Here is a 15,672-nt window from a genome sequence, read left to right as displayed (position 1 = left end):
ATGGCGCCATGTGATCGAGGGTGGTGCAGTTACCATAACAAGCCATACCAAGCAGTGATGCAGCCAGTAAAGACAATCTCAATTGTGGAGCTGCAGACCTTTTTGAGGATTTGAGGGCCCATGCCAAATATTTTCAACCTCCTGAGGGGGAATAGGCTCTTTTTCCCCTTCTTCACGACTGTGTGTGTGTGGACCATTTTAAGTCCTTAGTGATTTGGACACAGAGGAACTTGAATCTCTCGACCAGCTCCACTACAGCCCCATCGATTTAGATGGGGGCATGCTCGCCCGTTTCCTGTAGTCCAAATCAAATCAAAGTTTATTTGTCACTTGTGCCGAATACAACAGATATAATACAACCGTGCAGTGAAATGCTTCCTTTCAGGCTCTAACCCAATAGTGCAAAAGAGGTATTAGGTGAACAATAGTTAAGTAAAGAAATAAAAACAACAGTAAAAAGACAGTGAAAAACAGTAGCTAGGCTATATACAGTAGCGAGGCAATAAAAGTAGCGAGGCTACATACAGACACCGGTTAGTCAGGCTGATTGAGGTAGTATGTACATGTAGATGTGGTTAAAGTGGCTATGTATATATGATGAACAGAGAGTAGCAGTAGCGTAAAAGAGGGGTTGGCGGGTGGTGGGTGACGGGACACCATCAGCTCCTTGGTCTTACTAATGTTCAGGTAGAGATTGTTGTCCTGGCACCATACTGCCAGGTCACTGACCTCCCCCCTGTAGGCTGTATCATCATCGCCGGTGATCAGGCCTACCACTGACCTGTCGTCAGCAAACTTGATGATGATGTTGGAGTCGTGCGTACAGGAGGGGACTAAGCACACACCACTGTGGGGCCCCAGTGTTCAGGGTCAGCTGGCAGAGGTGATGTTGCTTACTCTCATCACGTCAGCTCGTCAGGAAGTCCAGGATCCAGTTGCAGAGGGAGATGTTCAGTCCCAGGGTCTCAAGCTTGGTGATGAGCTTGGAGGAGACTATGGCGATGAGACAAGATTGTAATTGGATCGCAATTGGATATCACTAAATTGGAGAAAAATGGGGTAAAAATAAATAAATAAATAGATATGACAGAAGAAGAAATCATTAAAATAATTGGCAACATCAAATGGTTTTGTGATGAATAGTTGAGTTGGGTTTGTCTTTCTGCCCATAATTACCTTTAAGGCACAAAACATTTTTTTCCATCTATATTTATTCATAATACAGTTTCTTAATATTATTGTTGAGTGTAGTCACATCATTTATTAATAGTTTGATCTACGATGTGTGTAGATCAAACTATTGAGAAATTATTACCAGAATAAGACCAAAAGGGCATTTCAATTTAATTTAGCAAATTAGAAAATATCTCAAACACAAACAAGATGACTCTCCTTATAGTATTCCAGCCTACATGTTTAACCATTATCTCTGGCTTTTGAAAACCAGTATAATGTTCATTGTCACAATATATTATAGTTGAGCAAAGGAATACAGGACTACAGCAGAAACACAACATACAAATTTGAGCCTTTCACCAAATATTTCACAAACATTAGGCTACTGTTCTGGCCCTCCCTGCTATTTATTTTCAACCATCCATTTCGCAGCTTTTCTCTTTTTGAATTAAACTATGACATTGTCCTTTTTGCCTCAGCGGATCGACATGAACTTTCTGTCCAAGTTCCCAAAAGCATTTAACAATTGGCATGTATTTGGCAAGATTTGCCTACCTACAGTTATGGCCTAAAGTTTAGGCTTAGGCTACGCACTAACACCAGATTAAAATAATGAAAGAAAATCCTCAATGTAGCCTATAGTAATGAATTGCAGAAGAAATATACATTTATGGATTTTTAATGCATTGTTTTCACTTTATTCAACCAGCCAGCCTCCCACCTGCCCTTCATCCGCACAATATTTCATGACCCTAAACCCACAGATATGACTGCAGGTTATGAGTAAACTCACACATCAATAGTATCTACAGTACAACTGCACTTTTTTAAAAATGTATCCATTATTTTACCAGGTAAGTTGACTGAGAACACATTCTCATTTACAGCAAATGACCTGGGGAATAGTTACAGAGGAGAGGAGGGGGATTATTAGGTGACCAGATTGGGAATTTAGCCAGGACACCAGGGTTAACAGCACTACTCTTACGATAAGTGTCATGGGATCTTTAATGACCTCAGAGAGTCAGGACACCTGTTTAACTTCCCATCCGAAAGACAGCACCCTACACAGAGCAGTGTCCCCAATCACTGCCCTGGGGAATTTGGATATTTTTTAGACTAGAGGAAAGAGTGCATCCTACTGGCCCTCCAACACCACTTCCAGCAGCATCTGGGCTCCCATCCAGGGACTGACCAGGACCAACCCTGGTTAGCTTCAGAAGCAAGCCAGCAGTGGTAGGCTGGGTGATATGATGCTGCCACTTGTACTGCTACACAACAAACACTGCTAACACTCACATGTAGGCCTATTTACACATCTCAGTCAGAAATAACACTACATTTGATGAAAAATGTTTACTGTAATCTGTGTGTTACTCCCTGTGAATGCCACACATAGGCATATATCCTGAAAACATGTTGAAATGTTATAATCCTATGAGATTACTGTGCATTACAGTAATGATATGGTTGGTCTAAATATAGGAATGAGGTGTATCTCAAGGTTCATGACAACATTCCTTTGAGAAATCAAATGTTCTATAAAGGCTTCATCCAGAGCACTCTGTCAGTAGATCTTTGCCTGGGGATTCAAGAGGAGACTGAGAGAATACCTATTTGTACTGTGCTGCTTCAATGGCATGATTCCTTTCTAAGGCAACCTGCCATATTTAAATCTACATCCTACAACCAAGAAGAAACAAAGCATTATATTGGAAATGTGCTTCTGCTTTTTTAATTTCATCTAAGCTTTTAAATATATTTAAATATGTTATCTATTGCTCGAAAGTTAACATGATTTCATGTTTAAATGTCATCCTTTGTGACATGTTTATGAAATGCAATTACTGTACATAACTTCTTGTTATTGGCTATTTCATTGTGTGATTATGGCTGACAACAATACAACAGCTGCAGATGGTGGTAGCAGCTCCTCTCTGCAACAAGTTAATGACATGATCATAATAGTCCAGGTGATGAATGCAATCTTCATTTACATCATCTGCCTGCTCATCTTCACCTTCTTCAAAAAGGACACCTTTCTCTCAAACACACGTTATGTTTTCTTTGCTCACACACTGCTGGCTGACTGTCTGTACCTAATCATGACTAACAACTTGCTCCTCCTGACTTACTTTAGTGTCACCATGCCAGCTGCTGTGTGTGTTTTCTTCTGTGTGTTGCTTTGTGAGTTGACCTTTGTCACGCCGCTGACACTGACAGCCATGAGCCTGGAGCGGTATGTGGCCATCTGCATGCCCCTGCGCCATGGAGAGCTCTCCACTGTACGCAGAGCCATTCACTGCATCCTACTCATCCACAGCATCAGCGCCATACAGCCCATCATAATTGTCTCCATCTTCTTTGCCTCAGTCCCTCTGGGCTTCTACACGCAGTATAAGCTGTGTTCAGCAGATATGTTTATTGCACACAAGTGGCAGAGACACCTTAGATCAGTTATAGGTCAGTTCTACTTTCTGGCCATGTCCATCACCATTGTGTTTACCTATGTTAGAATAATTGCAGTGGCCAAAGAATCTTCGGACAATAAGAAATCTTTATCTAAATGTCGTAAAACGGTGATTCTCCACGCTATCCAGTTGTTCCTGTGTCTGATCCAGCTGTGGTGCCCGTTCATTGAGGCTGCCATCCTGCCAATTCATTTGAAATTGTACAATGTGAGATTCTTTGATTACATTGTTTTTATTCTGGCCCCGCGATGTCTTTGTCCACTTGTCTATGGCCTAAGGGATGAAAAGTTTTTCCTTGCAATTAAATGTTATGTATTTTTTGGGGTGAATAAGAACATTTCCCCAATACTTGTTGATAACTTAATTACTGGTCATATGAAAACATAACACTTGCTTAACAGGCAAGGCCATTGGTATTGTTATTATTTAATCACATGATTTTGTGGTATTGAAAAGCACTTTGGTTTTCAAAGACCACAGACAATGATATATTGTGTTAATCTTGAGGTATATTTCAATGAGCTATGTTACATATGCTTATGTGTTTAAGCTAATTATAGTATATGCATTGCAGCATCTTCTAATTAGAAAAAATGTAAACGTCTCAAACAACATTAACCATGTGTGTAATTTCAAAGATGACCTGATTGAGAGAAATAAAACATTCCTTCCACCTCCCAAGCAAAGTTTCAAAATTTTTTATTCTGTAATAAGTGGCATTTGCAGTGAGTTACAGTTGTGATTAGCTCAAGGAAATGTACAGTAACTGTATCAATGACATGAACTTTGACTGTTGTGTGCCAGTAAATGCATCTAAACAGACCTGTGAAAACCTGCAAAGAGGAGATATAGAGACAGATTTTAAAAATTACAGTAACAAAGTATGAGCTGATACTCAACTCTGCTGATTCTGAAATTCACTCAACAGTTATTGTGACAAACTCTTGGGCATCTATTACTCACCTGGTCGTCTTCCCAATTCCCATCAAACTACATTAGTTCCTGAGAATGATGTCATAGGCCGTCGTGTGTTCTCCAAATAACATTCCCAAAAGGCTGTCATATGAATCCATTCAGAAGTGGAGTAGGCTTCACAGCAAGAAATATAACAGCAAGTTGGAATAGCCTATATTTTTAAAGCCTACTGAGAATATCTATAGTTTGCACTTTCCTCATTAACCGTAAATCACACTTATCCTACAATACATTCTGCATGAAAGGGACGAGAGCATGCATCTGTGTTTTCATGAGTCCCAAAGTTTCAAGTTGTATTGTCCCATGCACAAGTACAGTGAAATGCCTTTCTTGCGAGCTCTTTTCCCAACAATGCAGTCACCAATATCAATATATATTACTATAAATTATATACATTTTGTTAGGTTACAGCCGTATTCTAAAATTGATTAAATTGATTTTTTTCATCAATCTACACACAATACCCCATAATGACAAAGCAACAACTGGTTGTTAGACATTTTTGCAGATAAAAAAATGAAATAAACTGAAATCACATTTACATACAGTACCAGTCAAAACGTTTGGACACAGCTACTCACACAAGGTTTTTTTTAATTTATTTTTACTATTTTCTACATTGTAGAATAATAGTGAAGACATCAAAACTATGAAAAAACACATATGGAATGATGTAGTAACAAAAAAAGTCTTAAACAAATCAAAATATATTTTATATTTGAGATTTTCATATAGCCATCAAGCTTGGTGATGAGCTTGGAGGAGAATATGGTGTTGAACGCTGAGCTGTAGTCAATGAACATTATTCTTAAATAGGTACTCCTCTTATCTAGGTGGATGAGGCCAGTGTAGAGTGCAAATTAGATTGTGTTGTCTATAGATCTGTTGGGCGGTATGCAAATTGGAGTGGGTCTAGACCAGGAATGGGCAACTCCAGTACTCACTCGGGGGCCAAAGTGGTGTCACACTTTTTCAACATCCTTAGCAAACACAGCTGATTAAATTAGTTGCATTCTAAACTGAAGATCATGATTAGTTTATTATTGGAGTCAGATGTATCAACTGGAGAAAAAGTGTGACACCAATCAGGCCCCCGAGGACTGGAGATGCCCATCCCTTGTCTAGGGTGTCTGGGATGATGGAGTTTATGTGTGCCATAACCAGCCTTTCAAAGCACTTTATGATTACAGATGTGAGTGCTACAGGGCAGTAGACATTGTGGAAGGTAGCCTTAGAGTTTTGGGAACAGGAATGATGGTGGTCAGCTTGAGACATGGGGATTACAGACTGGGACAAGGTGAGGTTGAAAGTGACCATGAACATGCCTGCCAGCTGTTCTGCGCATGCTCTAAGAATGTGGCCCGGAATCCCGTCCGACCCTGCGGCCTTGCAAGTGTTGACCTGATTAAAAATCTTACTCAAGTCAGCCTCAGAGTACTGAGATCACCCAGTCCTCTGGGTCGACGAGCGGCCTTGTGATATTCTGTCAAGGTGTGCGTAAAATGCATTGAGTTTGTCTGGTAGAGAGGCATCTTTGGACAGATCACATCCTTTGTTATCTGTAATGGACTGTAGCCCCTGCCACATGTGACGGGCGGCGGAGCCTGTATAATCGGATTCCACCTTGTTCCTATATTTCCCTTTTGCTTGTTTGATGGCTCTGTGGAGGTCATAGAAGGACTTATTGTACTTGTTCGTGTCCTCAGCTGTAGCCTCTGGGTTGGCTGTGATAGCCCTGTGTGCGATAGCCCTGTCCTTTAGTTTAGTAGCGCCAACCTATGTGTTAATCCGGGGTTTTGATTGGGGAAGCAGCGAACCTTCACTGTGGGGACAAAGTCAGTTATGCATTTCCTAATGAAGCCTGTGACAGCGGTAGTTACCTCGTGGATGATATCGGTGGAGTCCCAGAACATATTCCAGTCTGCGCTAGCAAAGCAGTCCTGTAGCATTGCCTACAGGACTGCTGTAGGCAATTCGGAGTACCATTTCTCTACGGAGTGCATCATGGGTACTTCCTGTTTGAGCTTCTGCTTGTAGACAGGAAGCAGAAGTATAGAGTCATGATCTGATTTGCCGAAGGGGCGATGAGGTAGAGCGTTGTATGCTTGCTTGTGGGGAGAGTAAAAGCTCTCTAGGACTTTATCACCCCTAGTGTCTTAGTGACGTGGAATTAAAATCACAGGCAACCAGAAAAGCAGCCTCTGGGCACATGGTTTCCTGCTCGTTTATAGCCTTGTACAGTTTTTATTTTTACATCAAGTTTTTATTATTTCAATTCATAGGATTCATGCAATACATTTTATTAATAGATTTTTTAACCCCACCCCCCCCACCAGCAATCTGAAACATAAATATTACATAGTTAATCTACTGAACAATACATCATATAGTCTCAGAAATAGTGAAACATTATTGATACACATTCATGGATGTAAAGGTGTAAAGGCCCATTGGTTAAGAGTTCAGAAATGTCCACTACTGCACTACTGCCATGTGTCCAGAGTGGACACCTTGGCCCTGTAGATCCTGGCCGTGGAGAGCTCCATAAATACAATTCCCTTAAATGTGAGCAGCCATTGTCGCAATGGTAACTGATGAGGTGGAATCCACCTTTGTACAATCATTTTCTTAGCAGCTGTGGTTCCTGTTACATATTTAGAAATCCAGGGGATAAAAACAAAAGTGTCAGTGTATACTGATAACTCTAGTTTTTAAGTCCGCAATCTGGATCCCTGCACAGTCTCATTGAAGATCTTGATAACTTTTCTAGCCTCTCTGGATTAAAACCTAATTATGACAAGTGAACCATATTACGCATTGGATCGTTACAAAAATAGTGTTTACACTACCTTGTTGTTTACCATTAAAATGGGTGGATGGTTAAGTAGATATACTTGGTATTCACATCTCAAAAAATATAAATGAACTTTCACAATTCACCACAATTCATTTCAATAGAAAGTTAGCAAAAATAGATAAGATTCTACAACCATGGAGAGGTATATACTTGTCTATTTATGGAAAGTCTTTGGTCTTATCACAGTTTACTTACAGTAGGCACTCTCTACTCCAGATTTACCTGTTTTTTAAATCATATGAGCAAAAAATATTTCATTTGATTTGGAATGCTAAACCAGACAAAATTAAACGTGCCTATTTATATAATGAATATGAGGGGCCTAAATTATTCAACATTAAAGCTTTAAACCTCAAAAACAAAAACAAAAAGCTTCACTCATACATAAATTATTCTTAAACCCAAAATGGTTATCCAGTAGATTATTATGAAAAGCTCATATTTAAAATGTATTTCTATGTAGTAAAAAAGCTGTAAAAAAAAAAGATATTTGTCCTCTGAAGAAGGGGGTGGTGGAGGGGTTAAAAAAATGAAAAAGAAGCGTGGTTTTTGGTGGGTCATGTTTCGGAGAACCCACGACTCGACCTTCTCCTCTCCCGAGCCTGTTGTGGAGTTGCAGCGATGAGACAAGATCGTAATTGGAAATCACTAAATTGGAGAAAAATGGGGTAAAAATAAATAAATAAATAGATATTACAGATAGGAATATGATGGCTCACTGTTCGTTGATGGCATTTCCTGCCTAAGTTTTACAACTTTGTCAATGAAGAAATCATTAAAATAATTGGCAACATCAAATGGTTTTGTGATGAATAAGGCATCTGATTTGATGAAAGATGGAGCTGAGTTTGTCTTTCTGCCCATAATTACCTTTAAAGCACAAAAAAAATGTTTTCCATCATTATTTATTCATAATACAGTTTCTTATTATTATTGTTGAGTGTAGTCACATCATTTATCAATAGTTTGATCTACGATGTGTGTAGATCAAACTATTGAGAAATTATTACCAGAATAAGACCAAAAGGGCATTTCAATTTAATTTAGCAAATTAGAAAATATCTCAAACACAAACAAGATGACTCTCCTTATAGTATTCCAGCCTACATGTTTAACCATTATCTCTGGCTTTTGAAAACCAGTATAATGTTCATTGTCACAATATATTATAGTTGAGCAAAGGAATTACAAGACTACAGCAGAAACACAACATACAAATTTGAGCCTATTTTACCACTAGGTGATGACAGAGACTTACTTTTTGTCGTAAAGAATTGTGGTAAATTTTAAAATTATTTATTGAGACTTTAATACATCACAAAAGTAACCTCATATAATTTATTTTAGTTGAAGAGTAATAAACGACATTACAAGTAAAATGCACGCTATTAGACAATGCTCTGTTTGTGCTACTGGGGGACGGACTTCCTTTTACTCCTGACCAATATGGCCGCGCTCAGAAGAAGCATTGCATGTCTCAATTTCTTCAGGTAAATATCTTTATAATAACAACTGCATCATTGCACCCTAATGCATTGTATTCGTACGCAAACAGATAATGTTTCGTCTTAGATAAATATCGAATTGCTGTAATCACTATAGCTTGCTAATATCGGTGTTGTTGTTTACTCATTACCTTGCAGGAGCACAGCAGCGAGTGTCCTCAACAGTAGGAAACCCTTGCGCCATAGGCTCGTGCGTTTGAGAGATGTTACCAGAACGAGCTTGGTTTCTTTGAGTGTTGGCAGTGGACTGAGCGCTGTCCCTTTCATGCAGGTAAAGGACCATTTTCTCTCTCTTTCATGCGCGCGGGTCACTCATCACTTTATATTAGTGTCATTGAATAATGCTGAACAACTTGAATAAGGCTGACAAGTTGACTTTTTCCACCTTTTGTTACTTTACAGCCTTATTCTAAAATGGATTAAATAAATACAAATCTTCATCCATATACACTCAATAAGCCATAATGACGAAGCCAAAAGGGATTTTTTTACATTTTTGCAAATGTACAAAAACATTAACACCTTATTTACACAAGTGTTCAGACCCTTAGCTACGAGACTCGAAATTGAACTCAGATGCATCTGGTTTCCATTGATCATCCTTGGGATGTTTCTACAACTTGATTGGAGTCCACATGTGGTACATTTTATTGATTAGACATGATTTGGAAAGGCACACGCCAGTCTATTAAAGGTCCCACAGTTGACAGTGCATGTCAGAGCAAAAACCAAGCCATGAGTTTGAAGGAATTGTTTGTAGAGCTCCAAGACAGGATTGTGTCGAGGCACAGATCTAGGGAAGGGTACCAAAACATTTCGGCGGCCTTGAAGGTCCCCAAGAACACAGTGGCCTCCTTCATTCTTAAGTGGAAGAACAGTACCACCAAGACTTCCTAGAGCTGGCAGCCCTGCCAAACTGAGCAATCGATGGATAAGGGCCTTGGTCAGGGAGGTGACCAAGAACCTGATGGTCACTCTGACAGAGCTCCAGAGTTCCTCTGTGGAGAAACTTCCAGAAGGACAACCATCTCCGCAGCACTTCACCAATCAGGCCTTTATGATAGAGTGGCCAGACGGAAGCCACTCCTTAGTAAAAGGCACATGACAGACCGCTTGGAGTTTGCCAAAAGGCACTTAAAGACTCTCAGACCAGGAGAAACAAATTTTCTTGTCTGATGAAACCAAGATTGAACTCCTTGGCCTGAATGCCAAGCGTCACATCTGGAGGAAACCTGGCACCATCCCTACGGTGAAGCATGGTGGTGGCAGCATCATGGTGTGAGGATGTCGTTCATTGGCAGAGACTAGCCAGGATTGAGGGAAAGATGAACGGAGCAAAGTACAGAGAGATCCTTGATGAAAACCTGCTCCAAAGCGCCCAGGACCACAGACTGGGGTGAAGGTTCACCTTCCAACAGGACATCGACCCTAAACACACAGCCAAGACAACGCAGACGTGGCTTCGGGACAAGTCTCTAAATGTCCTTGAATGGCCCAGCCAGAGCCCAGACTTGAACTCGATTGAACATCTCTTGAGAGACTGTCGTGGAGGATCGTTACAAAATATAACACTTACAAGAACTTGTGAATTCAATATAGGCTTTTAATGCAAACATATCAGAAGCCTAGATGGTCCGCGGAACACACCCCAGAGCTCTGGCTCTGTTTTTATACACATACAACATATGAGTCCATCCCACATGCAAATTAAGTTACTTCCCTCAGTCCATCTGCCACCATTATATCCCAATCTGTGCATCCTGCTTGTTCACGCCCATATCTGCTTTCAGTTAAGTTATAATGGTGACAGGACCTCTTCATGTCCCAAAAATATTACATGCCCATCTTATCCCATCTTATCCTTAAGTTTTGCTTGGTGTGTTCTTTGGTATGTATGTCCTTATTAGGACTAGTAGACTATGTGTCTCTTCTCTTCATGTCCTAAAAATATATGCCCTATGTCTATAGTCCATCAGTTGGTCATTTGGCTGACCCCCTCCTTTGTGTGTCCCTCTGACCTTGGTATGTCCAGCTGTCCTATGCTCTCATGGCCTTACTTTGGTTTCCTGTCCTATACAATAGACAATGCATTTTCCCAGAATGGCAAATGCACTCTAAGTGTATCTTTCTCTTGTGGTACAGTATTATGTTTCTCCCTATATGTACATCTTGCTCCCACAAGACCTGAAAATATCTGTGCAGCGACACTCCCCATCCATCCTGACAGAGCTTGAGAGGATCTGCAGAGAAGAATGGGAGAAACTCCCCAAAAACAGGTGTGCCAAGCTTGTAGCGTCATAACCAAGAAGACTCGAGGCTGTAATCCCTGCCAAAGGTGCTTCAATAGAGTGCTCAGTAAGGGTCTGAATACTTATGCAAATGTCATATTTCCGTTATTTATTTTTAATTTCTGAAAGCCTGTTTTTGCTTTGTCATTATGGGCTATTGTGTGTGTGGATTGAAAAGGGGGGGAAAACAATTTCATCCATTTTAGAATAATGCTGTAACGTAACAAAATGTGGGAAAAGTCAGGGGGTCTGAATACTTTCCGAATGCACTGTACATGAATGCCTTAATCGTAAAAATCCCCCCTTTCAGCTCATATATTAAACTGTTTCTGTTTCCCTCCTTATCCAGCAAGTGGAGAACCTCTCTCATGAATCCCTGATCCGAAGCGCATCCTCTATGGTTACAGACAGTGCAAACACTTACCTCTCCCAGACCACTCAGGCTCTCGTAGACTCCATCACACAATATTCCAAAGTAAGTACCTGAAGGGGTCATAGTGGATTTTTTGTTATCGTGTATGCTAAGATGTACAGTGTGATAACTATATCCATAAATATCCAATGCTAATTTAACCAGTAAGGCAATGGCACCATGCTACCTAAATGACCCTTCGTGTTTTTGACCGTTTGTTTTGTTTGCGTTGTACTCAGGCTCTCCATACCCTCATCTCCCTTCAAAGGAGATATCTGGCTTCACTGGAAAAACTCTCCACTGCTGAAGAGGATGCCATTTGGCAAGTGATCATTGCCCAGCGTGTTGAAGTAGGTGTGTGAAATGTGTACTCAAAATAAACCAAAAATACACTGTTGTATTAAGTCATCTTTCAGAAAAAATATATGTTCCTGTATTTTTGTATCCAGCCATCTGGAAAAGCTATGTCTTTAGGGTGTCTTGTTTATTTCCAAATAACTTTTAACTTGATTTACAATCTAAAATAGTAAATGGTTTAGTCACTCCTGTTTGCCTTTCAATGTTTGTCATTGATGTTCTACAAGTAAATATGGTTTGAGTTCTATAAACTTCTCAAGAATGTAATGAAATGTTCTGATGGGTTTCTCTCTGTTCTGTCAGGTTGGTGACAGACTAGATGAATGCAACCGCTTCGAGTCAAACTGGATTAATGCCGTCAACCTTTGTGAAATGGCAGCTGAGGCAGCGTACAACACAGGTGTGTTTATTACCAGTGACATTACTGAAAAGGCTGTGTTAAACATGTGTGTGACTGTCCATCAGTGTTTTGTTACTTGTCATGTTTTTGTTTGGACCCGAGGAAGAATAGCTCCTGCTTCGGCAAAAGACAAAGGGGTTCAAATAAACCAATACAACCTGTTTACCACTAAATTGAGGAACTTAACGACAACCTGATGCTCCTTGCTCCCCATGACAGTTAGCATTCAGTCATTACTATTATTCTCACACAGACCTGTCAGTGCAGTAATAAACTTACGAGCTCCAATAAACGCCCCCATAATGTTTGTTTTTCTCCGTCTCACTACTTTGTAGTTTGCACCCCTCTTTTTCAAGACCTGTCAGTCTCACACTTTGGCCAACGTATGGATCAGTAGCTGTCAGTGAATACAGCTTTGTGATGGTAAAGAAGACTAAAACCTCCAGGTCACCATGTACTCTAATTCCCATGATGCAGCACAATAGAGACATGATGGACAAGGGCACCTGCTCAGTGTCACCTGTTATCATCATGGATTGAAGGTTTCATCTTTGGCCACTTTCTCTGTTATGGTGAAATTTGACTAAGACCACTGTCTTATGTTTGTTTCCCAGGAGCTGAGCATGCATCTGTCACAGCCAAGACCAATTTGCAGGTGGCCAAGGTTCAGGTGGAGGAGGTCCGGCAGATATCTGTGGATGCTGAGAGGAAGCTGACTGAGACCCAGGCCGAGGAGATCCAGAGGATGGCGGAGTATGCCTTCATAGAGAGTGGCAGTGATGACGTGCATGAGGCTTACCTCAGAGAGGACTAAGACTAATCCTGAGAGTAAAACAAGTTTGAGTCATTTATTGTGGTTTAAATCCTCAACAAGTAGACAGTACACAGTCCATCATTTGAGAAGTTCAGGAGTTTTGTGTCATTGGGGTTGTTGTTTATATAAAACATATTATGATAAACAAAAAGCATGTAGAGAATTTAGTGGTGAATTGAATAACGCCAATCTTATTTAATAACTCAAAGTTCCTATATTTTAGCAGATGTAATGTCATGCTTCCTTGTTTATAAAGCTGAGTTGATTACAATTTCATGCACTTATTTGAACTCTAACACTAAATTATAATATTTATTTTCATACAGCTTTGAATAACAACTTCAAGTCTAAACTGAAAATAATAATTGACAATCAGGGTATCCTAAGTGAATTGTATGGACTGTGTCAACATAGCAGTACAGTGTGGTGGCATTTGTTTATTTGTATTTTATGATATGTAAATTAAATAACTTTATAATAAAAAGTATATTTTCCATATAGCTGTTTGAATTGTATTCTGTTTCTTTTGGTTTATTGGACATTTTCTCAGAGTGAATATACTTGTCAGTATGGATTTGAATAAGAATAATAAAAAATAAAACAATTGTCTAACTTTTACAGAGATCGAGAGAAGTTAATATTTATCTGCATGTTATGTATGGGGTTGCCTGAGAGTCCGTGTGAGTTATGTAAAAATGTGGTATTTGGCAGTAAGGATTTTTCTTCTTTACTGTTAATTGTGGGTGAGACTAGATGTCATAGCTGGGAACTGTGTCTCTGCCAACCAGGAGAGAAAATTACCACTTGTGGTCCTCTTGGGACATATTTTGTTAACAAAATTGGGCTGTTTTTCCCTCTTAACTCTGCATAAAACCAGTGATGTCATTTGAGACATTCATTGACCAATCTAAACGAGGTGCCAACTATGTTTAGGGTTTCAGGTACTTTTTATGCCAAGAAGAACTTAATTTTTTGCGTGTTGTCAGAAAAATGTTTTTTATATGCATTTCTAGTAGTTGATGGCAAAGTGCTGTTTTTGTTTTCCTCACTAATTTCTCAGGATTTCTGAAAGAGGAAATATCAAAATGTTTCTTGGTACTTGGTTCTGCCCCTCTACCATGTCTTTGTTAGTTATGTCTGCCCTTTCACTCAACACTTTTTATTCTTTGCTAATAATCCGCACACATTTCCTCCTCACAGCTTTTAGTCTATTTTGCTAACCTCTGCTGTCATCACCCAATCCACCATGTCACCTAAACCAAGGGCTCTGACAACACACAAAATAACATTAAGATACGAGGTCAATGGGTTTGGAAAACCGGTTGATACTTGAATTGGCTTCTCTTTTAGGTCAGTTTATGTTTATTTGACATGTTTATTTAGTTTTTAATATTACCTTGAACATAAGGCAAACCAGTGATCGTGTGTGTAATGTCTGGTACTGTTTCTTTTTTTGTGAAGAAGAGAAAGGAAATGGTACAAAAACAATTTTCAATCTATGAGAGTGTAATATGTTGTCCATTAGACACACAGAAGGCTGGGGGGGACATGTGAACGAATGAGCTGAAGACAACTTGTGTCAGCTGTCAAAGTTCATGATGTGGGAGGCAGTTCAAAGCAAACTCACTTGACTATGAAAGAGCTCTTTGGGCTGTGTGAAACATTTGAGCAGCTTTACGGATTGCTCTGTGAATAGACATTTAGTGTTTTACTTTGTCTCATTGTGTGGTAATTGTGTGGATTTCTTTAATACTTGATATAACTATCTTTATGAGGTTTTATGGAATCAAATGGAACTGAAACAGAAAGTCACCAAACATAGATAGCTGTATAGCATGCTCTGTGTGTTCTTTACTGTTTGACCTTCATGTGTAATATTGTTTTAGTGTAAAAATGTACCTGTAGATGGCGGTCTAAATCTATAATAAAATACAATAAAAGGCTCAATTCAATCAAACCTAAATTCCAGTATTTCCGTTTTTCTCAATGGGGTGTGAGCATTTTTTTGGAACAATGACAGAACTCTGTCTTTAAACTCCTAGTAGATCAATACGTTTTCTTTGCAGTCACTTCACACCAACAGCAAGGTTAAGAAGGTGGAACAGCACTTCTTCAAATTCAGGAGGTTGAGGAAATTTGTCTTGGCCCCTAAGACCTCACAAACTTCTACAGATGCACCATTGAGAGCTTGTTGTATAGATAGATGTATTACCGCATGGTATGGCAACTGCACCGCCTGCAATCGCAGGACTCTCCAGAGGGTAGTGCCTTCAGCCCGACACACTGCCTGCCCACCAGGACAACTACAGCACCCGGTGTCAAAGGAAGGCCAAAAAGATCATCAAGGACATTGGCCATAGCCTGTTCCCCCCACTACCATCTAGATTCTAGAAGGTGGAGAGTCTCAGAACAGGAGC

At 39.8% G+C, this 15,672-nt stretch overlaps 2 protein-coding genes across 2 annotated transcripts; both read left to right on the top strand.

Annotated features, from left to right (window-relative positions):
• The first annotated feature begins 3,065 nt into the window (after positions 1 to 3,065).
• LOC139382874 (odorant receptor 131-2-like) lies at positions 3,066 to 4,034 on the top strand. Its single transcript, XM_071127116.1, has one exon. The coding sequence runs from the start codon at positions 3,066 to 3,068 to the stop codon at positions 4,032 to 4,034; it is 969 nt and encodes a 322-aa protein (XP_070983217.1).
• A 4,870-nt stretch (positions 4,035 to 8,904) lies between these two features.
• LOC139382452 (diablo IAP-binding mitochondrial protein-like) lies at positions 8,905 to 15,217 on the top strand. The gene is made up of 6 exons (XM_071126511.1): positions 8,905 to 8,969; positions 9,123 to 9,255; positions 11,622 to 11,747; positions 11,924 to 12,034; positions 12,345 to 12,441; positions 13,056 to 15,217. The coding sequence occupies exons 1-6, from the start codon at positions 8,926 to 8,928 to the stop codon at positions 13,253 to 13,255; spliced, it is 711 nt and encodes a 236-aa protein (XP_070982612.1). The 5' UTR covers positions 8,905 to 8,925; the 3' UTR covers positions 13,256 to 15,217.
• The last annotated feature ends 455 nt before the right edge of the window (positions 15,218 to 15,672 follow it).

The sequence above is a fragment of the Oncorhynchus clarkii genome, chromosome 24 (assembly GCF_045791955.1).
Source record: "Oncorhynchus clarkii lewisi isolate Uvic-CL-2024 chromosome 24, UVic_Ocla_1.0, whole genome shotgun sequence".
NCBI classification, from domain to species: domain Eukaryota; kingdom Metazoa; phylum Chordata; class Actinopteri; order Salmoniformes; family Salmonidae; genus Oncorhynchus; species Oncorhynchus clarkii.
This window is presented reverse-complemented; position numbering and strand designations above follow the sequence as displayed.